Consider the following 24,616-nt stretch of genomic DNA (forward strand, 5'->3'; position numbering starts at 1 on the left):
ACCGCCAGGGAATTCCCTCTCTAAACTTGTTCTGAATCTGTAAAATTAAGATAATAATGAGAATAAGAGAGATGAGTCGATGTGATGGCACCTGGCCTTTTTTGTTTTTAATATTTGTTTCTCGTACCCAAAGCCGGAAGATACCTGGTTACTTTTGCTTTTGTATCCTTTCCCCGTTGGGTCTTCTGCGCAGGCGCTCTGGGCTGCTCGGGGGCAGGGGGTGGGGCGGGCCAGAACTAGAGCGGTCTGCCCCGGGGCCAGGGTCCGGGAGGGTGGAGGGAGCTGGATGCCCTGACGTCATCAAGCTGCGCGTCCCGCAGGGCGGGACCCGAGCGCGACTACGCGGCCAGCGGACCGGGGCGGGTTTGTGGGGAAGCGAAACTGGGGGAGGAGGAGGCGGCTCTGGCAGCGGCAGGGCCAGGCCTGGTGGCGGCGGCATCGGCGGCCTGATCCCCCCCTCTCCGCTCCTTGGCAGCTCGCCCTCTTCCCTCAGCGTGAGTGCCGACGCGCGGCCCGGGGGGAGCGAGCGGGCGGGCCCGCGGGCTCAGTATCTTCCCCTCGGCCCCCCACGGGCGGTCGTGACCCTCACCGCCCTTTCTCTCTCCCTTCCTCCTTTACACCCTTCTTCCCCGCGCCCCATCCCCAGTCCACCAGCTGCCGCTGCCAAACGTTTCTGCGCACACATTCACACACTCACGTTATCTACAAATGAAAAGACTGGCCCGGGGAGATGTGAGCTCATCTCTTCCCTCTATGAATAGGGGTGGTAGTGCGAAACCGAGGCCCAGGTAGAGAAGACTGGAGAGGGGATTTGAACCCCTTCCCCGGGGGAGCAGCAGGTAGAACCAGGCCTTCTGCCTTCTACTTAGAAGTCCTCTGCCAGGCATATTCTTTTGGATGTGTAGGTCACTTGAGCTGGGCACTGGTTAGCTGTGCGGCCTTCCCCTCTCGGGCCTCAGTTTCTTTTAGTGGAAAAGGAGAGGGTTGAATGAGGTGATTTGGAAGGCCCAAATCTAAGGTGGTTTGGGGAGGAGCATCGGTATCTCCTGCCTTTCGAACGCTATTTCCTCTCCTTTGTTGGCACCTACCTCAACACAGTTCTTGAGTTTCCTGTGCTTCTAGTCTCCCCCGGAGTAGCTAGGAATCAGAGGGCCCTTTTTGCTTACGTTATGGGCCTTTGGGGTGAGGGGGTATTTAACACGGTAGTTTAAAGTGAAATGTGGCTCAGCCTGGTTTTGCTGTTTGTTCAACGCCTCCTGTTCTTCCTACTTCCGCAGGATAGCCCCTGCCTGTGCCTAGTAAGAGGCTGCCTCTTTAGGAAGGATGAGATTATGTGTTGGGTAGGCTGCCTCATCCTTGAGCTGGAGAGAAGTGAAACGTGATTCATGTTTGAAATCATGAGGGGATCAGTGGTATCTTTGGATTTCATCACTCTCTTGCTGCTGTGACCCATACTGTAAGCCTGTTCTTGTGCACCTGCAACTCCCTTTTCCTAAGGAATTGCAGCCCAGCTGAGCACCCACCTGTTTGCTCCTATTTTTGAGTACTTTCTCTTTTCTGAGTCCTCTTATAGCCAACGGTTGTGTGTAAACCACACTGTATTCACTTCTACTCTTAATTGTTCTTTAATTTGATCATTCCTTAAGATTTCAGGAATCTCATAACCACTTCATTCCATCTCATTTTTTCCCCTCATGCTTGCCTCTCATGCTTACCCATGGGCATGGATGATGGTGACATGGTGCCTTGCCTGTTTCCATTCTTTTTTGTGAGGTGGGTTCTTGTTTTTAAAATTGTTTTTGTGCCTGAGTCCTATGATATGGCTACCTCCGGTCCTGCTAACTTTCCCACTCTTCTGTTTTCTCAGTCCTAAGTCAACCACTGCGTCCATTCCTTACTTCGTTTAAAAACTTGCCCAATTCTCCCATGTTTTCAAACATCCTGAAGTAAACCAAAACCCAGCATTTGTATCATATTGTATAATCTCTTAATTGTCCTGGTGAAATAATAATGGTGATGTAGCAATCATTCTGGGATGATTTTTTCACCTTGGAAATATTTGTTGATATTCATCAGGTTTCATAATTAATTTCTAGTGTACATTGTTGTCACACATGGCCAGTGTTGCATCAAAAATATAGAATAACAAGTATGCAAGGTGTTTTTCCTCCTGTGGCTCGTGGAGTTGATCCATGACTTTTTGGTATCTGACACCAATGGCCCAGAGGCCGCTGGGTCTGTGAGCACATTTTCCAGTAAAACTAACAGCTGTTATTGAAAACCAGAGCTTGGCTAGCATCCTTCCTGGACCTCATTCTGAGGAAGAAGCTATTTAAGTGCTGGCAATGGAAGCTGTTTGGAGTTGACAACTTGCATGCATTAATGGTTCATTCCCGTTCTTTGGAATTCCTGCTGTGATCCTAGTGTCTCTGACAAGGGCAGCTGACTATCTGGATTTGTGGTTGCAGCAACAATGAGGAGGAGAAATGATTCAGAATGCACTGCCCCTCTCAAGAAACAGAAGAAAAGAGTTGCAGAGCTTGCCCTGAACCTCAGCTCTACATCTGACGATGAACCTCCCTCCTCTGTCAATCATGCAGCAAAAGGTAAGCTTACCTATGTGGTCAGAGGCCACTGACCATCTGGTTATTTGAATCGCTGATGCCTGAGTTGGGCAGAATACAGTTCGGTGCCTCTTGAGGAAGATTAGGCAAATTCTACAGAGGGATACTGGTTGTAGACTCTCTTCTCTTTCACCATTCTCCTCCTGGGAGTTGGGAACTTGTTTTAACTAAAAAATTGGAATTTTTACAGGTGTGCCTTAGTTCTGTTGTGGTTCTTCAGTAGGTGGCACTCTTGCTGCCTTAAACCAGGTGGAAGTAGCGGTGAGCATTGAGTGCCCTGTGCTTTCAGCTGTTAATGATCTTGGGGCTCTTTCACAGGGCTGGGCTCTTTGCTGCAGTGATCTGGCCTAATTCCTCTCAGGTTTTTGCATTCTGTTTCCTCAATTCCCTCAGCAGTTATGATCAGAAACACCCAAATGAATTGGAGCATCCCTGTGTTCGCTGTTTACTTTAAGCTCTAAGGATTTCACTGATCTGGTTGAAACTAGCATTTTGCTTTGCCTGCTTTTTAGGGTTACAAATGTTCACAGTTTCCACAGGTTCTTTCTATGAGAAATTGTGAAGCATCTCAGAGCTTGCCTGAAATACCAAACAATTAGAAGTAGTTCCATTTGCATTTATCTTTACTTGCCAGCTGTATTAATTTCCTAACAAAGTACCACAAACTGGGTAGCTTAAAACAATAGAAATTTATTCTCCACACTTCTGGAGGCTAGAAGTCTAAAATCAATGTGCCAGCAGGGCCATGCTCCCTCCCAAGGCTCTAGGGAAGAATCCTTACTTGCCTTTTCTAGTTTCTGGTGGTTGCTGGTGATCCTTGGTGTTCCTTGGCTTGTAGCAGCATAATTCCAGTCTCTGCCTCTGTGTGTGTCTGTGTTCAAATTTCCCTCTTCTTATGAGGATATCAGTCATTGGATGAGGGCCCACCCTAATCCAGTATGACTTCATCTTAATTTGATTGCATCTGCAAAGACCCTATTTCCAAATGCCATGTTCCCAGGTGCTGGGTGGATATGAACTTTTGGGCACTATTTAACCCAGTACACCAGCAGTCTTGCATTTTGTATCCTCTGCTGGGTCACTGGTAAATTGGAATGAAATATGGTGACAGATTGATGACTGAAAGAGTGTGAAGAATCCTTTGAGGGTGATAGAAAATACAGTTTATTCTCAACTGGTTGGCTAATTGAAGGGCGGTTATTCATCAGCTGTACTGAGTAGCTGGTCCAGAAAGGAGAAGCTTGACAGGCCTTACATACAGCTAATGAAGCCTTTGGGGCGGCTGTGATCCTGGCTGGATCAAGAGACTCTCTTATAACCTTGTGTGTGGAGATACGTGTGCCTTTAAAGTTGTCACAGTGTATTCCAGGGTAGGTGAGAAAGGCTGTGTGTAATTGAGGTTACTAAGTGGGAGGGCAAAAATATATCGGGCGTATAGGTTCTAGGGCCTGTTGAGGAAGGGGAGTTTTGCTATCACCTGGGATTTGAGCAACTTGATGAAGGTAGAGTCTCCCTGGGCAGGGCTCTGGGGTAGTGGGAGAAATGGCCTGCAAGAAAGGGAGAGTGTGCCTGGGGGAATAAATGATACTTAGGTGGTGGAGGTATCTGGTTCTAATCGGATCTTGGGGGACAACTGCTCTCAAGAGAATGGCTTCCAGGTAGAGGAAGGTGTATAGTTAAGGATCTTTCAAGGGAACCAGTCTAATTTAAATTTCAAGCTTTAAAAAATGTGACTGTGAATTGAGATTATCCTCCTCCCTCCCACCCTCCCACGAACTCACTTTAATTGTACCAAATGTCTTTAACCTTTTATAGAAGTAGCACCGTATGACTCAGTCAGAATTGACTGTTGCTGTTGTTTGTACAGAATGGAAATCTAGAGGTGGCCTGTACCTTGTATGTGTCTGGCAATAGGCCATTTGGTCCCTTTCATTTGCATAAAAATGAGGCAGGAGGCAGAGGCAAACAAACATTGTTAGATTTCCCTGGGTCAGCTAATTTTAGGAAGGACAGCTCCACATTGACAAAAAAACTCTGAGGGCTAGAGTCTGGTGTCTTCATCAGCAAGACTGCCCCTCCCCCTGCAACCCCATGCCTGGTGTGGAATAAATGCTCAGTAAATATTTACTGAATAGAACCGATGGAAGGCAGCAGTAGTATCTTTTCCAAGAAGCTTAAAATGCTTTGCCTCATTCATTTTGCCTATGCCTCCTCCAGTCTGCAGAGGATCATTTCATTAAGTACTTCGCATTTATATCATCTCTGTTCTGTGTTGGCTGCTCTCAGGCATCCCCTGGACAGTGTGCCCTGGTAGTTAACTGTCTCGCCAGAAACTACATAGCCCCTGAGATCTATATGCAGCTTTCCTATTCAAGTCATTGCATTAAAGCAGGTGTGTTTCCTTTTGCTCCAACCCCTTTTACCTGGACATACTGTTGAACAGATGATTGAAAAATGCTCTTTAGGGAGTACAAATAGAAAAAAAAAAAGTAGTTGCTATTTCTATCTGTCTGGGCCTTGTTTGTACTTTCTCTGCTAGATCAATGTGATGACTCATTAATAGATCTATTTAGTTTAATCGGTTTTTATTTTACATTATTGACAGGGTAGCTGCATTGCCAGTCAGAGTCTAACATCTGACCAGACTAAAGAAAAGGGATGTTGTTGTCATGGCCACTGGGGCATCATATACTCTTTAGAGTATTTTAAGAGGAGTTTGAAGGCATTTTCAAGCCTAAATAAACTCTTGGAAATTTGCTATTAAATAACATTTTGAAGCAAGGAGAGGCAGATGGAGGTCATTTTTTTCTTTTTGGTTGTTTGTCACAGAGAAACTGGTCTAGACCCCAAGACAATTTCCTTTTCTCTTCAGCTGTGCATCTAATGTGGGCTCCTGGCCCTCCCACAGCATGTTGCTTTGGAAGTGGCTGGGCTCCTTCACCGGCACCACAATGAAAGTGCCTTCCCCTCCGTCAGGTTTAATTCTTCGCTAAATAGGCCATTTTCCCTGAAACACCATGGTTTTCCTGTCAGCCCAGATTCATGACCTTAATCAAAAACTTCCTTTATTGGTGTCTGTTTAAATTGCTTTAATGAGTTACCATTTGTCTGGCATGAAGGAGAAATGGGTCTTTAACCAGGAATGAGTGTATTCCACAGCAGTTGTTAGGCAGGATGTGGTGTTTATTAAAGTCCATAATTTATTCTTCTGCATCTGTGTGCTGCTCACCTTGGCCAGTAGTGGTTAGAGCTGTCCCTCCTTGTGTGTTGTCACTGTCATTTTTAATCTTGGCATGTTTGACCTACTGTTCTGTTACAGAAAATTTTGTCAGTAGCTGGGAAATCTCTGATTCTTCTATAAAGTGAACCTGTTTTCTTTAAACTGACTTAAGAGTAATGATTTCTATCAGGTAGAGGAGAAATCTTAAATGAAAGCTCTAAATAATGTCTTGGACTCTCTGGTAGGTTTTAGAAGGGGAGCTCCTGGGGAGGTAAATGGGAATGCCACCCAATTTTGGCAAGTTCTTAATGAAACTCATGATTTTAATAGACTGACCTTATTACTCCTGTTAATTTATATCCTCATCACAAGATTGTCTGCTCAATGTTTGCTAAATTCTTATCAGTCTTGGGAGGCTGAACTTCCTCTTTAGTTCCTGCTGCAGCCAAGACAGTTGTCTTCTTTTCATCTGAAAAGAGTGGCCCCAAAGGCCCAGGGGTGAAAATGAGTAGTGGCTGTGGCAGTCTGTGGACTCAGGACTAATCTAGGGAACTTTGTCTTAAATCATGTCAGGCTGAGAATTGGCTTTAAATAGCACATGAAATAAAAGAGAGAAGTAAGGCTTATCTGCTTATCCAGCACACTTTTTGGTCTCACAAAGAAAAGCCTAGTAGGGTGATATTTTAGCTCTTATCAACCTCATTGTCAGAACCTGGACAGGACAGCTATCTGTACATTAGGTAACACCTAAGGAAGAGGAATGGAGTGGAAAGATCTTTGTGCCAGAGTCTGGTGCTGGAATATTGCACCAGAGCCACCAAGGATTTGCCCAATGAGCGTTGCACCCAAATTTGGTTCTTCCTATCATTTTGGTCCAAAAATGGCATGAGGACAAAGAAAACAAAAGATCTCTCTCTGAGATCTGAGAGTGGCAGGAACCCTGCATGCCCAGGAATGATATTCATACCATTGATGGGTGCCCATTGATGGATCCTTAAGCAAACCTAACAGCCTGGCAACTCCCTAGTGCTGGACCAAGGGCACACTCTCCTTTGAGAAGGACATCAGGTTTTCCTAACCTTTATATAAATAGACCTGTGAATCTCCAGATAGCTGGTGAAAGAAATAACAGCTGATTTAACATTGTAGCTTCTAGGTTAGTCTCTGGATTCCTGGGCTGCCCAGGGAAACTTTAGGGCAGTGCTCAGGGAGCTGCCCCCATTCCTGTACTAATCGGTACAGGTTGGAGGCATGGAAGCAACTGAGTGAAGAGACTCTGCACCTTTGGAAGCACAGTTCTTTAACATATGGGAGCTCTGTTGCAGAGCACATTTCTCCTTCACGTGGGCAATGAGAGATGAGAGGCCCAGGCTTACTTTTAAGCTACTCAGAAGGTCTTTCCCCTCATATCTGCTGTCCTCTGAAGATTCCTCTGGAAAGGAACCAAATTCTGCACAAGGCTTAGAATGATACTTTATTTCTTTATAGCTTTTTTTTAAACCCTAATTTTCAAACTAATATATTCTTATTTCTCACACAGAAAATGCAGAAAAGGCAAAACAAAATAAATATCACCTCACTTCTCAGTTTCCATGGTTACTCATTGTTAACGTTCTGGGTCTTTCTTTCTGAGTGGCACTCTCTGGCACTGTGACGTGTGCTGCATTGGTCCATGTAAGCAAGTCAGCTCCTTATTGAGGGAATTGAACAGCCACCTTTTTAAGAGGACGAAGGCAGATTTGGTGCCTCTCATTCAGGGGTATTCTCAGCCAGAATTCCTCCTTAGGAGCCAGAATTTTGGTTTTAAGTTTATTCTGATTTTTTCACACATGTTCACCTGCCTTTCTTTTGCAAAATGTTATACCCTTTAAAATGCATATTTATTTTAACTATTGGATTTTTAAGCTCTCTGGGGGTAAGATTGTTACTTTTGGATACTATTCCATTGTATATAGCATGGACCGTTTATAAAACAGGTCCTGAACCAAAGTTGTTGTCTGATCTGTTAAACAATATCAGATGTCCTTTTTCAGCCTACTGGGGTGCAGGGTGCTAAGTGATAGTCCAAGGGGGACTCAGTTCTCTGCTAGGATATAGATATTCCATCCTCATGCTTAAACTTTTTGTTGTTTTTGTTGTTGAACCTTTAAAAAAACTTTTTTTTAAAGACTTCTTTTTTTTTTTTAGAGCAGTTTTTAAGGTTCACAGCAAAATTGAAAGTACAAAGATATCTCCTACACACCCTGCCCTTATATGCACAGCCTCTCCCATTAGCACCATCTCTTACCAGAGTGCTACATTTGTTACATTGATGAACCTGTGCTGACACAACATTATCAACCAGAGTTCATAGTTTATATGATGGTTCACTCTTGATGTTGTACACTCCATGGGTTTGGGCAAATATATAATGACATGTACCCTTCCTTATTTATTTATTTATTTTTTTGTGGTATGCGGGCCTCTCACTGTTGTGGCCTCTCCCGTTGCGGAGCACAGGCTCCGGACGCGCAGGCTCAGCGGCCATGGCTCACAGGCCCAGCTGCTCCGCGGCATGTGGGATCTTCCCAGACCAGGGCACGAACCCATGTCCCCTGCATCGGCAGGCGGACTCTCAACCACTGCGCCACCAGGGAAGCCCCACTTCCTTAAATTTTTGAGGGCTGAACGTCTTGCACTGCACGTATGAGGTGTCGTAAGAGGAAATATCCTGAGGTACACTTAGTAGGTGCTTAGCAAAGATTACAACTGGGTGACAGTTCTTTAAATTCACTACAGTGAGCAGTTAATTTCTGTTAAATGCAAAGCCTTAGTCCAAGTGTTGGAGATAGAATGTTGGTTGTGGCAGAGTTCTTGCTCTCTAGGAGTGACCCTGTCCAGTGGGATGGCATGTGACAACTAGCTCTCAGGAAGTGTGATGAGTGCTGTGCTGATGGTATGAATACTGGTGCTACTGGAGCACCGTGGAAGGGAGAGTCAGGCCTGGGGTGCTGGGGAAGACTTCGCTCTTCTCTGAATGTCAACCCTTAGTTTGTGTTCTCACTGGGAAATGGGTGGATCAGTGCAGACAGTCTTTAGAATTAGGATGTAATCCTCAAGTTATGAATACCTGTATAATGCCCATTTTGGGTATATATAAATAATTTTTTACATGGCTGCCCTTTGTGCCTTTCCACAGATACTTCCCACAAGCAGCCAAACTTTGAGTCAACATCTCTTCTCAGGGACTTCCTTTCTTCCTTAAAGGAATTGTGCTACATTGCTAAGTTAGTTTTTTTTTTTACATTTATTTAAAATTTTAATTAAGATAATATCTTTTAATTAAGATAATAAAGTCACATGGTTCATAAATCAAAAATATAAAATGATAGGCAATATAAACTCTAGTGATATAAAAATGTAAATCAAGTTTCACTTCTTCCACTTTCACTCGTTCCAGGTAATCATTTTGGTATTCTTTTTCCATGCCTCAACCCCACATGTGTGGATAATCACTTTTATTGGTCTTGTATATCTTTCCTTCCAAAAGCTCTTTTTGCAGTTACCAGAAATAAAAATTTATATTTTTATTGTCCCTGTTTAGTACACAAGTGTTAGGATGCCATGTTCATGAATATGGTCTAGGTCTTCTATTATTCAGTTGACAATGTGTCTCGATGATCTCACCATTTCAATACAGAGAGAGGTTCCCAAGTTTTCTTGGTTTTTGGCACTCTTAGTGCTGCCTTAACTTTTTTCACCATGCCCTAAAAATACCAAAAGAAATACCTAACAGTTTAGTTTATTAAGTATTTAGGTCTAAATAACAAGCATTTATATCCTAACAACTGATAGATGTTTGTAAGAATAATATTCATAAATTGAAGAATTAAAAAAAATTTATTCTTAAATAAGCACAGTTACTTATTAATGAGATTTGTATACTGTTGAGCACTATACAACTTCTCAAACCTTGGGATCAGATTGGATACTGCCACACTTATTTCCTGTTCCGCATTCCTCCTGGCTTGCAGTTTAATACCATTTTCAATGGGAATATGCAGAAATTGTTTACCAGATTTTTTTTTTGCCATGCAGAGCGGCATGCAGGATCTTAGTTCCCCGACTAGGGATCGAACCCTCGCCCCCTGCAGTGGAAGTGTGGAATCTTAATCATTGAACAGCCAGGGAAGTCCCCTGTTTACCAGATTTTTGAGATACAATCTATTTCCAAATTTGGGTGAGTTTTCCTTAAGAAAATACCTGAATAAAATTATATTGGGTTGAAATATCTTTTTTTTTTTTTTTTTTTTTTTTTTGCGGTACGCGGGCCTCTCACTGTTGTGGCCTCTCCTGTTGCGGAGCACAGGCTCCGGATGCGCAGGCTCAGTAGCCATGGCTCATGGGCCTAGCCGCTCCGTGGCATGTGGGATCTTCCCGGACTGGGGCACGAACCTGTGTCCCCTGCATCGGCAGGCGGACTCTCAACCACTGTGCCACCAGGGAAGCCTGAAATACCTTTTTTTTTGGCCATGCCGCGTGGCTTGCTGGATCTTAGTTCCCCAACCAGGGATCTAACCTGGGCTCCAGCAGTGGAAGCACCGAGTCTTAACCACTGGGCTGCCAGACAATTCCCTGAAATATCTTTAAAGAGAAAATAATAATTAATTTTTGGCTGCATTGGGTCTTCATTGCTGTGCATGGGCTTTCTCTAGTTGTGGCGAGCAGGGGCTACTCTTAGTTGCAGTGTGCGGGCTTCTCATTGCGGTGGCTTCTCTTGTTGTGGAGCACAGGCTCTAGGAGTGCAGGCTTCAGTAGCTGTGGCACGTGGGCTCAGTAGTTGTGGCTCGCGGGCTCTAGAGCATAGGCTCAGTAGTTGTGACACACAGGCTTAGTTGCTCCGTGGCATGTGAGATCTTCCTGGACCAGGGCTAGAACCCATGTCCCCTGCATTGGCAGGCGGATTCTTAACCACTGCGCCAGCAGGCGAATCCTGAAATATCTTTTAAGTTAAGAGATTCACGTATCTATAAAAGATGGGGAAAGACCCAGTTACAGTGACTATCTAGACTGTGGATTATCCCACTTTTGACCAGGAGACAGGTAACCCACCACTTCCGGCAGCTGCTAAGGTTGGTCTTATTTGGAATCCTTTGGCAACAAGGTTGCTGACAATGAAGATAGTGGCTTGGCTCACTCAGGCTGGCAGCTCCCTCCTGGAGCCTTTAAGTGCAGCTCCTCTACTCTCTGCCTCTGTTGGTGTTGCTGCCTGAGCACCCCATCTTCACTGTCCTCTCTTTTTCTTCTCTTTTTCCTTCCTTTCCTGTCTTCCCCTCCCCCTTCACTTCTCCCTTTCTCTTCCCCACTTTCCACCTGTGAGCTGGCTCTTCTCTGGGGCTGTGCTGTAGATCCACCATCTCACCTACAAGTTTGAAGGACTATGAAAACAGGAAACTAGGAGGTTAAACAATCAGAAACTGTTAGTCCTGTGATAGAATTGTTGAAAATGAAACCAGGTATCAGTGTTTGGAAATTGATTTTCAAATAATAAATAGCAGCAGAAATAACAATCATATCATCAATAAATACATGTTATATCTGACAGTGTACTTTCAAATACATTTTTTCACTTAATCTTCAAACAACCCTATGAGGAAGGTATTACCATCCCAGTTTTGTAAGGGATGGGAAAGGAAAACTGATATTTTGAACTCGTGTGTTAAGTACCATTAGGAACCTCAGGGACTTGCCCAAGATTACACAGTTTGTAAGAGGTAGAGAATACATTTGACCTGGGTCATTTAATGAACTTTATGTGTGCAGTGCATATACTGAACACTAGTTGAATAAATGAAACTTGGACTTCTAGAGGCTATATTGTGCCATAAATGCACCAAAACATCTTCCTTTTTTCTTTTCCAGCATCTGCTACAAGCCTAAGTGGGTCTGACAGTGAGACTGAGGGGAAGCAACGCAGCTCAGACTCTTTTGATGATGCATTCAAAGCAGACTCTCTTGTGGAGGGAACTTCTTCTCGCTATTCCATGTATAACAGCGTGTCCCAGAAGCTTATGGTATGTCAGGGTTTGGGTTGGGTTGTGTTGGGTTTCTGAAGCTCTACTAGCAGAGTGAGAGAAGGGAAATTGTGTTGGTATGAGAAGAAGCAAAGTGAGGGCATTAGTTTTTCCTCTGCTTTAGTTTAGTAGAGAGCTGCTATAGTTTAGTAGAGAAAGTGTGACCCCTTCTTGATAGAAGTATCACATTTGAATCATCCATGGGAAGTGGCTGCTGACACCTGCTTCTCCTGTCCTGTCCAGAGCTGAGTTCTTGTGAGCATATGTGAACACATGAATGTGTGTCTGTGGATAAAGAGGCTTCATGCTGAGATTTTTTTCCCTAGTGAGTGATCTCAAAAGAAATGACTAAAATCCTGCTCACTCCTAGGTACCTAAAATAAATGGGAGTAGTAGTCTTCTGTATTACTTCCAAAAGAGGGCCTAGTTTTCCTTAATAACTTCAGCACCCCCATTGGTATACCACAAGAAGGAAGGTGAAAAGGAAGATCTGCTACTTTCCTTATGAGACTTCAGTGTATGTGCAAAGGTTAGGGAAATCCAAGTTTGTCTTCTGTCTAGCTTCAAGAATATTATAGTTGACCTCTCCATTTTCTGTTGGATTCATTTAAGAATGAGAACTGCCACTTCTGAAGTCATAGTCAGGATTCTGGGTTGGGGCCAAAAACTTTGGGGAAGTGGAAGATGGGGAAGTTTGTGACTGCGTCAGACTCTTTGACCTGGAGAAAGATTTGTGGCTACTGTAGGAATTTCATCCAGCTCCTGAGCTGGTAATGCCCCTTCCATATGGAATATAGACCTTCTAGGGTAAATCAGATCTTCTTAGGATTGGAGTTCTTTTATTAGACAAGGGTGTGTGGGTTTTGGGATTCGGGTATCTGGTTTGGGGGGTATGTAACTGGGCTCAGTAACTCTAGAGTTTAATGTAAGCTTTTTAGTTAGTTGTGACATTTAAAAAAATGTTTCTGTCCAGAGTCTTATAGTATCTCCCATACCTCAGTTTTACATGAAGTGATTTTTCAGTTAATCTCTTGATTAAGTGGGCTCCTACAAGCCCTCATTGTCCTTGTCTAGTAAGGCCGTTTTACTGGTTAAAGGGTAAGGTTTAGAAGTTGCCGCTTGAAGCGGTTCCATTTTAAATTATGTTCTCTTTATCAGCTTTACTCTGGATCTACTTCTCACTTAATCAGACAAGTTAGCTGGAAGGGTAGTTGTGCAAATGTCCAGTGAGATTCATTATATACTCTTGGTGCCTTTAATTACAGCTATGAGGTCCCTTCTCTTTTATCCAACTTATAGTTGCCCTAGAGTTTCACCTCCAGAATAGACAGCCACTGGGCCCACAGTTAAACTGCAGTTATTTATTTATGCTTCTTTTCATTAGGCTAGAAGGAAAACCTTAGGCCTTACTCGTTTATATTTCTCAGGGTTTAACACGTCTGACACATGATAAGGGCTAAATAAACGTCTGTTTATTTATATAAATGCACCATTACTTCTCTTTTTCAGGCCAAGATGGGCTTCAAGGAAGGTGAAGGATTGGGTAAATACAGCCAGGGTCGGAAAGACATCGTTGAGGCCTCTAATCAGAAAGGTCGACGAGGCTTGGGTCTGACGCTGCAAGGCTTTGACCAAGAGCTGAATGTGGACTGGCGAGCTGAGCCAGAGGTAACTGATATGGAGAGGAGGAGACAGGAAAGCCATTTATGGCTTTATGAAGCCATATGAACATTAACAAACTAGAAGTCTCCAGAGACAGTATGATCAGGGTGGTTAGTGGAGATTGGAACTAGTTTCTTATGTGGAAGGTACTGGGGGTGTCCAAAATGGAAAACAGGAGTCTGGGGGAGATACGGTGGGATGTGGATTTGTTTCCTGTTGCTTCATATAGGACTGTCTAAGACCAGTGGGTATAAGATGCAAGAAGGCAGGGCTTCCCTGGTGGCACAGTGGTTGAGAGTCCGCCTGCCAATGCAGGGGACATGGGTTCGTGCCCTGGTCTGGGAAGATCCCATATGCCGTGGAGCAGCTGGGCCCGTGAGCCATGGCCGCTGAGCCTGCGCGTCCGGAGCCTGTGCTCCACAGCAGGAGAGGCCACACAGTGAGAGGCCTGCATACCGCAAAAAAAAAAAAAAAAAAAAAAAGATGCAAGAAGGCAGTGTGTGTCTCCACATAGAACTTTAATAAATATATACAGCTTTCCACCAGTGACAAAGGTGCCTAATGAGGTAGTGAGCTCCCTTTGCTGAAAGGATTCAAATGGGGCCAAATGAGGACCTACTCTCCCATTGTGTGAATGACTGGATTAGGTGCCCTCCAAGGTCCTTGCACCTCCACAGGTTTATGACATCTCGGTATTAAATAGGTGTTTGTTTATGCCATATAGCTTTTCTATTGTGGGTTTAGTCTGCTTATCTCCTTGGGTACGAGTTTGCTGAATACCAAAGGAGGCTCTATCCCTTTTCATGACACAGGTAATGTTGAGATTTTATTTTTATTTATTTATTTATGCCCTACCTTATTCCACAGAGGATTTGAAGTAGGTATAATAAAAGCACCTAAAAATAATGGTAAAATATTACCATTATAGAGTTGAAGCTAGAGAAAATAGAGCACAGATATCTAGCCTTCCACATAGTTGCTGTAGTTGAGCTTCAGATGTGGGTCTGAACTCTGGAAAACTGATATTTTATTTGTCTCCTGAACTGATGTTCCAGTACAGGAAAGAAGTCCTGTGAACCTGTGCATGATAAAAGCCTAATAAGGTGTCAGAGTAAGATGCTGATAAGCCAGGAGCTAATGGGTTCTGGGGCTGGTCCTGCTGTGCTGCCTTGTAGTTATGAGGAGACGAGACAGGCAGAATAGGGCAAATATTTGTAACTGGGGCTAGATGTAGGTTTTTACTTCAGTCATACTTGGTGCTTTCCATGTCCTCATTTGTGTGAAAACAAGTGAAGAGTCCCTATCCTCTCAATGGGGCAGAATTAGAACTAACTTTGCAAACTTAGAATCTGAAATTTGCTCATAAAATCTGTTTTTAATGTAGACAGACTATTGGGAAAAAAGAATTTTTTTTTTTGTGGCCATGTCACACGGCTTGCAGGATCTTAGTTCCCCTGACCAGAGATTGAACCTGGGCCGTGGCAGTGAAAGTGCTGAGTACTAACCACTGGACCACCAGGGAATTCCATGAAAAATTTTTTTGAGGCAAAGCTGTCCTAATTATCATTTACCATAATTTACTTTTTCTCTTAAAAAAGATGTCCTGTCTTTTGGATAAGAATTTGGCTCAACTATTAGTTGGTGGCCACTTCTTTAAGGTAGATGAGTCTGGGCAGCCTGAGGTGAATGTCCAGTTCCTGGAGTCACCACACGGAGAGTGCTCAGTGGCCACTGCAGCCCAGGAATATGGAGTGCAAGGTGTGAAGCTTCAAAGTCCACTTTGTGGGTAGCCTTAATGTTCAGACTTCCATGGGGAGATTGAGTCTGCTTTTCCTCTCCAAAGGGGCATCCAAAGTGTATATGAGCTTCTTTTTAGAGGTTATAATTCACAGCTATTTATGCTTAACAGGGGTGGATTTGACCAGGGGGAGAAACCATGATTCACTGCCAGATTCATCGACAAAATTTTCAGTAATTTTTCTTTTAAACTTTTTCTCTGTTAAGTGTTGTTGGCTTGCCCTCAAGACCTTGCATTGTGATACCATTTTATGCCTTTCAGAGCATGTAATATTGCCTTTAATCTCATCGCTTCAATTCACAGTGGTGAATCTCTTCTCCACACTTGCTTGGAGGGAATGTGTGGAGCTGCCAATGCAGGTTAGCCACCTGTTTAGGTTTTATAATCCATGTCTTTCTAGCCCAGTGAACTTAGTTCTGGCTGCATGTTAGAATCACCTGGAGACTTCTAAAAACATACTTACACCCAGTCCCCACCTCAGACCAATAGAATCATATACTCTGAGGGTGGGGCCCAGGCATCAGTACTTTTTAAAAGGTCTGCAGATGATCCTAATGTATAGCCAGGATGAAAACCACTGTTTTAGCTTGATAAGGAAAGTAATTGAAAAATTAAGAGGAAGCAACATTAGAGATGCCAGTTTCTGCTCTGTCTTGGAATGAAAGGTATCAGGAGGTGAGACTCATTGCACTGAGTCTTCCTGATGTAACTACCTTATCATGGACTTAAATCCTACGTTTACTTCTCTGTGTCCCCACTGCTCTGATTATAGGCCTCTTGAGTTAAGGACCATGTCTTTTTTTTTTGGCCATGTTGCACAGCATGCGGGATCTTAGTTTCCCAACCAGGGATCAAACCTGTATACCCCCTCCAGTGGAAATGCATAGTACTAACCACTGGACTGCCAGGGAAGTCCCAAGGACCATATCTTTTTTTTTTTTTAGCATCTTTATTGGAGTATAATTGCTTTACAATGGTGTGTTAGTTTCTGCTTTATAACAAAGTGAATCAGTTATACATATACACATGTTCCCATATCTCTTCCCTCCTGCATCTCCGTCCCTCCCACCCTCGCTATCCCACCCCTCTAGGTGGTCACAGACCACCTAGCTGATCTCCCTGTTCTATGCGGCTGCTTCCCACTAGCTATCCACTTTACACTTGGTAGTGTATATATGTCCATGCCACTCTCTCACCTCATCACAGCCTACCCCTCCCCATATCCTCAAGTCCATGCTCTAGTAGGTCTGTGTCTTTATTCCCGTCTTACCCCTAGGTTCTTCATGACCTTTTTTTTTTCCCCTTAGATTCCATATATATGTGTTAGCATACGGTATTTGTTTTTCTCTTTCTGACTTACTTCGCTCTGTATGACAGACTCTAGGTCCATCCACCTCACCCCAAATAACTCAATTTCTTTTCTTTTTATGGCTGAGTAATATTCTATTGTATATATGTGCCACATATTCTTTAACCATTCATCTGTTGATGGACACTTAGGTTGCTTCCATGTCCTGATTATTGTAAATAGAGCTGCAATGAACATTTTGGTACATGACTCTTTTTGAATTATGGTTTTCTCAGGGTATATGCCCAGTAGTGGGATTGCTGGGTCGTATGGTAGTTCTATTTGTAGTGTTTTAAGAAACCTCCATACTGTTCTCCATAGTGGCTGTATCAATTTGCATTCCCACCAACAGTGCGAGAGTGTTCCCTTTTCTCCACACCCTCTCCAGCATTTATTGTTTGTAGATTTTTTTGATGATGGCCATTCTGTCCGGTATGAGATGATATCTCATTGTAGTTTTGATTTGCATTTCTCTAATGATTAATGATGTTGAGCATTCTTTCATGTGTTGGTTGGCAATCTGTATATCTTCTTTGGAGAAATGTCTATTTAGGTCTTCTGCCCATTTTTAGATTGGGTTGTTTGTTTTTTTGTTATTGAGCTGCTTGTAAATTTTGGAGATTAATCCTTTGTCAGTTGCTTCATGTGCAAATATTTTCTCCCATTCTGAGGGTTTTCTTTTGGTCTTGTTTATGGTTTCCTTCGCTGTGCAAAAGCTTTTAAGTTTCATTAGGTCCCAGTTGTTTATTTTTGTTTTTATTTCCATTTCTCTAGGAGGTGGGTCAAAAAGGATCTTGCTGTGATTTATGTCATAGAGTGTTCTGCCTATGTTTTCCTCTAAGAGTTTTATAGTGTCTGGCCTTACATTTAGGTCTTTAATCCATTTTGAGTTTATTTTTGTGTATGGTGTTAGGGAGTGTTCTAATTTCATACTTTTACATGTAGCTGTCCCGTTTTCCCAGCACCACTTATTAAAGAGGCTGTCTTTTCTCCACTGTATATTCTTTTTTTTTTTTTATCTTTTTTTCTTTTATGTTTTCTTGTCAACTTTTTTTTTTTTAAACATCTTTATTGGGGTATAATTGCTTTACAATGGTGTGTTAGTTTCTGCTTTATAACAAAGTGAATCAGCTATACATATACATATGTTCCCATATGTCTTCCCTCTTGCGTTCCACTGTATATTCTTGCCTCCTTTATCAAAGATAAGGTGACCATATGTGTGTGGGTTTATCTCTGGGCTTTCTAGCCTGTTCCATTGATCTATATTTCTGTTTTTAGGACCATATCTTTTTTTTTTTTTTTTTTTTTTTGCTGTACGCGGGGCTCTCACTGCTGTGGCCTCTCCCGTTGCGGAGCACAGGCTCCGGACGCGCAGGCTCAGCAGCCATGGCTCACGGGCCCAGCCGCTCCGCGGCACGTGGGATCTTCCCGGACCGGGGCACGAACCCATGTCCCCTGCATTGGCAGGCGGACTCTCAACCACTGCGCCACCAGGGAAGCCCAGGACCATATCTTTTAAACTCTGCATTCTGAGCTCTTAGCCCACAGTAGGTATTCATCAAATAATATTGGAACAAATGAAAGAAACTTTGTAAGTTGGGGAAGTTTCTTAGGATTCGATCCAGAATTGGACCTGGCCTTCAGAAGTTAAACTTGAGAATTCTGGCTCTTAGTTCTAATGTCTGACACTGCTAGTGGCCTCAGCTTCCTGGACCCTTTTCACTCTGCGTCCCTCTTGATTGTTTTGGGGAAGCCCTGGTGAGTTGGGGCATAGCCCCGAGGGTCTGTCTTACCTGACTTACTTCCCTCTCTTTTGTTTGTAGCCCAGTGCCTGTGAGCAGGTGTCATGGTTCCCAGAATGTACCACTGAAATTCCTGACACTCAGGAAATGAGCGATTGGATGGTTGTGGGAAAGGTAGGATTTCAGGAAAATGTACCCTGAATTCTTGGCACTTATCTCCTGACTTTTCTCCTCCTCAAGTCAGTTGTGTACTCACAGTTTAAGAAAAATGTGAATCTGAGCATTCTGCATCAAGAGGGTGTGTCAGGGGCTTTACGGATATGCCCCTGTCAGATGAGGCAGACAGGGTTTTTCCTCCTTTAACTTGCAAGGCAGCACGAAATGCATAACTTCTGTCTTCCTCTTGGTTGCTTTTTAGAGTAGCTTATTATACATCTGTATATTCTGGTCACTGCTGGGCACTGTTTCAGGTAGATAAAAAGGCACTATCCCTGTCCTCAGAAAGTATTGAGGGAGTTGTTACGGAGGAAATTTAATTTCCTTCTGGAAAATTATAAGGATAAAGTAGATAGCTATACCAAGTCAGCATGGTCTGGAGAGCAGTTCTCAAAGTGTAGGGATCTCCAGGGATCTCCCTGACCTTTTCACGGGGTCTACCAGGTCAAAGTTATTTTAATAATGATACTGAAAAGTTATTTGCCTTTTTCATTCTCATTCTCTCACAAGTGTCCAGTGGAGTTTTCCAGTGACCATGACGTGTAATATCACGACCAATTGAATGCAAATGTGGACAGGAGAATCTAGCTGTTGTGTATTAAGCCAGATATTGAGAGATTTGCAAAATGGAAAACAGGGCCACTCTTCTCAATAAATTTTTTTTTTGGAAATATAGTTTTTTCTCATAAAAATGTTATTTATGTTAATATACCATCTTCTTTTAAACTAAATTAGTAAATATTTAAATGTTTTCTCAGTTTTAACTTCTAATATATATACACATATCTCTTATATAAACAAAAGCTCTTTGGGGGGTCCTCAGTGATCTTGAAGAGTGTAAACCTGAGAACACCAAGTTTGAGCATCACTGATTTAGAGGTAGCCTCACTCAGACATGAAGTTGGACTTGACATCCCCATGAGGCTCCCTCACCCTTGTTTTCTGTGACACTACCAGGTCAGTGCCTGGGATCCTGCCTTCGTACTCATCACAGAGCAGGAGGCTTCCTGGTTGAGGGAAAGGCTTCTGTCATTTGGGGCATTCCCCATCCTTCTCCCTCCACACTCTAGGGACAGACAGCTTGGATGTCTCCTTCCTGTTTGCTTTTCTCAGCCTCAGCATTCATGAGTCTTGTATGCATATGGTGCTCTAGTCAGAGTACCCAGGGGTCTGCTTCACCTCACAGCCATCTGGACTAGAGCCAGAGGGATTTAGGATTTTCTTTTTCCCGCCCCTCAGGGATTGATGTTCTTTGGCCCCTTTTGCTCTACTCACTCAGAACCCTAGTTTCTCCATCCATCCCCCCAAATACAGTTGCTTGTGGTCATTATTGATTGTTTTCTTCTCCCTGTAGAGAAAGATGATTATTGAAGATGAAACAGAGTTTTGTGGGGAAGAGCTGCTTCACAGTGTGTTGCAATGTAAGGTAAGGACTCGTGGCTAGAGCTGGAGTTGAAGATTTTGTGTGAGGGGTTGTGCTGGGCTTTTCTTGTTCTTTTGAGTCAGTTGTGGGGAGGCTGAAGTTTAGCTAAGATTTTTCCTTGAGATCAGATAGGTAGCTTGGTACATTTCTGTGAGGTGTCCTTTCTCCTTGGTGGCTCTCCTGCCCTGTAGTGTTGTGCTATCTCTGTGATCAGTAGTCAGGAAAGGAACCACTTAATTTCAGTGGGTTGGTTCATTGTAATCCTGAAGGGGGCCTGGCATAGTGAAAGGTTCAGAATCATTGTGTAGTATCAGATAGAGCTGAATTCAAATCCTAGTTTAGCAGCTTTTTTTTTTTTTCCTGTGTGACCTTGGGCCACTTGCTTTAGCTTCTCTGAGTTTGAGTTTCCTCATCTATAAATTGGGGAGAAAATACTCACTTCCCAGTGTTGTTGTAAAAATTAAAAGAAGTAGCTGGTGTTACCCTCCCCTTGATGTCTTTTGGCCTGTCTTTGGGTCAGGAAGTGCATTGCCTGGGGCAGAATGGGCCAAGGAAACTCTGAGGAGGAAATGGGTTGGAGAAGAAGCAAGGCCTCAGACTAGCTTCACAGAGCTTATTTTTCTGGCAGGCAGAGTGTTGGGAATATCCTTAAGGTGACTGGAACTCAGGTAAGGTGAGGCTTTCTTTTTTCAGAGAGAATATTAGAGAACAGAGAAGGGTTCCCTCCTGTGTGGTAGGCGCCCTCAGAAAACTCTGGTCTTGGTTTGTCTACCCTCTCTCTGGGTACCCTTCATATCAGAACTCTGGTCCCTTGGGAGGTTGCTGCTGGGGTGGATAAGCAGATTTGTTATGAGGATTACCAGCGCCAGGAGGTGACTCCGTGCCATTTATTAACCACTTACCGTGTGCCAGGCACATGCTTACTTCCCTTTTATTTTGTACCATTTTACAGGTGAGGTAGTTGAGGGTCAGTGATAGAGTGACTTGTCTAGGGTCCCATATCTGGTCATTTCAGAACTGGGATACGGCAGGAGCCTAGCTCTTCAGAGGGCTGTGAATCAGGCCCCTCAAGCTCATTAAGACACCTGTTTCATCCCAAAGGGTGATGCTCACCTTTAGGTTCTGATTCTCTCTGGGCAGAATGTGTTTGATGTCCTGGATGGGGAGGAGATGCGGCGAGCTCGGACCCGGGCCAATCCCTACGAGATGATCCGAGGAGTCTTCTTCCTAAACAGGTTTGCTGACATTTCCTTCCCCCCCACCCCGATGTACACTGCTCTACCTTTTCATTTGAGCCTTAGCTCTCCATATGTCTGGTACTGAGGCACACTTTTCTGTCTTGCTTTGTTGCAGGGCGGCAATGAAGATGGCTAACATGGATTTTGTGTTCGATCGCATGTTTACAAATCCGAGGGACTCTTATGGGGTGAGAACAAGATTTTGCTTCTGAATTCATAGTGCCAAATGAGCTCGAGCTTCAGTGGTTCAGAAATTGCCATTTGTGCAGTGCTAGGAGAGTATTCCTGCTAGGTGATAGAGATGTATTTTGTGAAAGAGATATGTTTTGCTTTGAGCTCTTCAGGTAGGGTTCCACAGTGCTTCCCTGTGGTCCCAGGAGTGCCCCAGTAAGCAGTTGTCTCTAGGGCTTCAGGCCCTGAGTCCCACCCCCCAACTCTGCAGACCCTGCTGCTCACTCTGAGTGGAGGCAGCAGGGCTTGCAGGGGTGGAGAAGGGGCATTCCTGACAAAATCAGCAGCTGTGCATCTATAGGCCTAGGGAGCAGGGAGATGAGGCCATGAGCTAGATAGAACACAGGCCTCCCTCCTGCATTCATTAAACGTGTATTTATCAAAACCCCTACATTGTGCCAGGCACAGTACCAGGAATATAATTTTGAAGGAGATAGATGTGACCCCTTTCCCTGTGGTGCTTGTGTTCTGGAAATTCTGGTGGACTTGAGAGCTGATAAGGGTACAGCGTTGGGGGTTTGTAAAGCCTTTCTGTGCTCATTGATGTGTGGAGGCCAGTTGCCACCAAGGAGCTTTCCCCTGCTTTCTTCCTGCCATGGATGAGGTAGAGTCTGAGTACAGTCAGCCCTCCGTGTCTGTAGGTTCTGCATCCACCAATACAGAGGGCCGACTGTACACTGCCATTTTATATAAAGGACTTGAGCATCTGCAGATTTTGGTGGCTGCAGGGGTCCTGAAACCAATCCCCTGCAGATACTGTGGGATGACTGTATACAGTCCTTACAGTGAGTGTTCCAAATTGAAACTTGTGACATCATCTGATTTGGTTGCTGTTTCTGGTATGAGAGGGCAGTACTCTGGGAAATGTTTGAGTGTTGAGTGAAATGTGGGTATCTGGGTTCTTTCACTGGTCTATTTAAAATCAATATTGTGTCTGAAGACCTAGGCTGTGTTCAGTGAGGGTTGAGGGCGGGCATGGAGTGCAGCACTTAGTCGCAGGTGGTGTCACTTAGGTTCATACCTTCTTTGTGTCTCAGCTGCCTCATCTCTGAAATTAGCCCTACTAACCTGCCGAGGGCTGGGGTAGGACCAAAAGACTATTAAGATTTGTTCCAGCTCTAAAATCTGTGATTTCAAACATGGCCCCTTTCCCTTTCTGCCTCTCTGAACAAGTTTTATGTGGGATCATAATTACCAGTCTTTGGCCCTTCTCAAGAAGTGGTAGAGCAAAATGATTTTCTACTTTGCTACATGTCATTTTTCTGAACACAGACCCTCCATAATGATAGAGAAAGAAAAAAGGAAATTTCATTCTAACATTCCCTTCAGGGTTTCAAAGCATTTTTACCCAGTCCTAGAAAGTTAGTTCTCTCTGACAGTGAAGGGGCCAGGAGCCAGCTGTTCCCGAACCTGTTTCTGCTTCACTCACCCTCCTTCTACTAGGCCCCGATTATCCACTGCTTAAAGAAACTTGTTTTCCAAGTTCTTTAATGATTCGGCTTCACCCTGACTACTTCTTCAGTGCTGGCGAAACTGGTAGGTGGACCCCTCCAGTCTTTAGTTATTTTTCTCTCCCAGGTCTCCCTCCCCATTTTACAGTACCAGCAAGCTGCACAAAACAGCTCTTGGAATTAGCATCTTGAGAAAATTAGGTTGATATAATGTTGATTTAATTTTTTGAGCTCCAAATGATTTCTTTTAAACCCCTGCCTGGCAAAGGAACTCTGTCAAGCTGCTGGGAAGTCACAGCATCACTTTGGGCTTTTGAATGTTAAACGCCTCCAGCAGCTGGTATCTGGTTATTTTCTTTCACTGTCAGGAAAATGAAGTAGGCATCAGGGTTGTCCCATTGAGGTCGAGGGTGGAGATATTAGTTACATAGGAAAAGGCAGCCATGTTTGTGATGCTTCAGGCAGCTCCTTGACTTGAATTGATTGATATTGGCCATGGAGAATTGCCCTTTCAGAGATGTTCTGCACTACACTATAAAAAGTGATTTCTCTTCAGCTCCTAGTGTTTTCTTCTCTCTTTTCACCTCTGTTTTCCCCCAAGGACCAGAGTGACAGCCAAGCCCGGCAGGCTTGGTGTGTTTTTCAGGCGAGACACTCTAGAGCACTCCCAGCAGAGCTGGGAGAGGTGGAAGCCCCAGGCACATGCCCAGGTTGGCCAGGGTCTCAGTGGCTCTTGGATCAGGCAAATTACAGAATAAGAGTGTGGAGAACTTGAAGCTTGGGAAAGTGTGAGGAGGTTGGAGGTGGGAAGCCAGAGGGAGGGTCTCTGAGGTTTTTCAGTGTGTTTCTGCTTCTGCAAGTTGTGGAAAAAGGAGAAAAGAGGCTAGGGTAGGGAAATAAAGAAATCATAAACAAGAATTGGAAGGGACAAGGGAAAGAAGGGAATTTAGATTGTTTGGGTATACGGAAGCATATTATAAACCAAAACGTTATGTGAGGGACTTGTGTGCTTGGGGTTATTGTTGAGGTAAGAAAACATTGGCTGTGAAGTGTAACAGGAGACAAAAACTGAATGTAGATCTTTAAGTTTCAGTGCTGTCTTAGAAGAAATTAGACAGCACTTACAAAGTGCCCACTGCATGTGGAGCACAGTGCTAGGTATTGCAAAGACGAAAGGATGGAAGGGACCAGAGTTTTGACTCTAAGGAGGGTGATCTAGTTGAATATAATGTTATCTTACATTTGTTTAGTGTTGTACAGTTTCTAAAGGTCTTTGACATACAGTACTTCATTTAATCCTCTAATAGCCTTAAAAAATAATCTGCATTAGTCCCAGTTTACAGTTGAGGAAGCTCGAGCTTAAAGACATAAGTTACGGACTTGCCTTTGACTGCACAGCCAGTAAATGGCAGAGGTGAGAATCCCAGATGTCCTTTCTATGAAAGGACCTTCTGGCTGTGGCCTGTGAGGGTATGACACATCTTGAAATCACAGAACAGATCATATTTATGCCCTCTTCTTGAAGGTGAGATGCTTTCATTGATTCATTCCCCTTCCTTCTCCCAGTCTTCCTTTGGGCCATCTGCTCACCCAGAGAGGCTGGAGCC

At 43.8% G+C, this 24,616-nt stretch overlaps 1 protein-coding gene across 6 annotated transcripts in view; it reads left to right on the plus strand.

The window, feature by feature from the left end:
- The first annotated feature begins 331 nt into the window (after positions 1-331).
- Positions 332-24,616, plus strand: part of CMTR1 (cap methyltransferase 1) — a 60,054-nt gene continuing 35,769 nt past the window's right edge. For 5 of the 6 annotated variants that reach the window (XR_004352179.1, XM_032648504.1, XM_032648505.1 and 2 more), the window contains exons 1-8: positions 340-494; positions 2,469-2,606; positions 11,746-11,897; positions 13,407-13,565; positions 18,532-18,624; positions 20,021-20,092; positions 21,230-21,324; positions 21,443-21,515. Coding sequence is in view for 5 of the 6 variants with exons in the window: in XM_032648504.1 (XP_032504395.1) it covers positions 2,474-2,606; positions 11,746-11,897; positions 13,407-13,565; positions 18,532-18,624; positions 20,021-20,092; positions 21,230-21,324; positions 21,443-21,515 (777 nt within the window). In the remaining variant the exon portion in view is untranslated. Of the gene's footprint in view, positions 495-2,468; positions 2,607-11,745; positions 11,898-13,406; positions 13,566-18,531; positions 18,625-20,020; positions 20,093-21,229; positions 21,325-21,442; positions 21,516-24,616 lie in introns of all 6 variants that reach the window. The other variant, XM_032648502.1, reaches the window with a different exon arrangement.

This window comes from Phocoena sinus, chromosome 11, assembly GCF_008692025.1.
Source record: "Phocoena sinus isolate mPhoSin1 chromosome 11, mPhoSin1.pri, whole genome shotgun sequence".
Taxonomy (NCBI): domain Eukaryota; kingdom Metazoa; phylum Chordata; class Mammalia; order Artiodactyla; family Phocoenidae; genus Phocoena; species Phocoena sinus.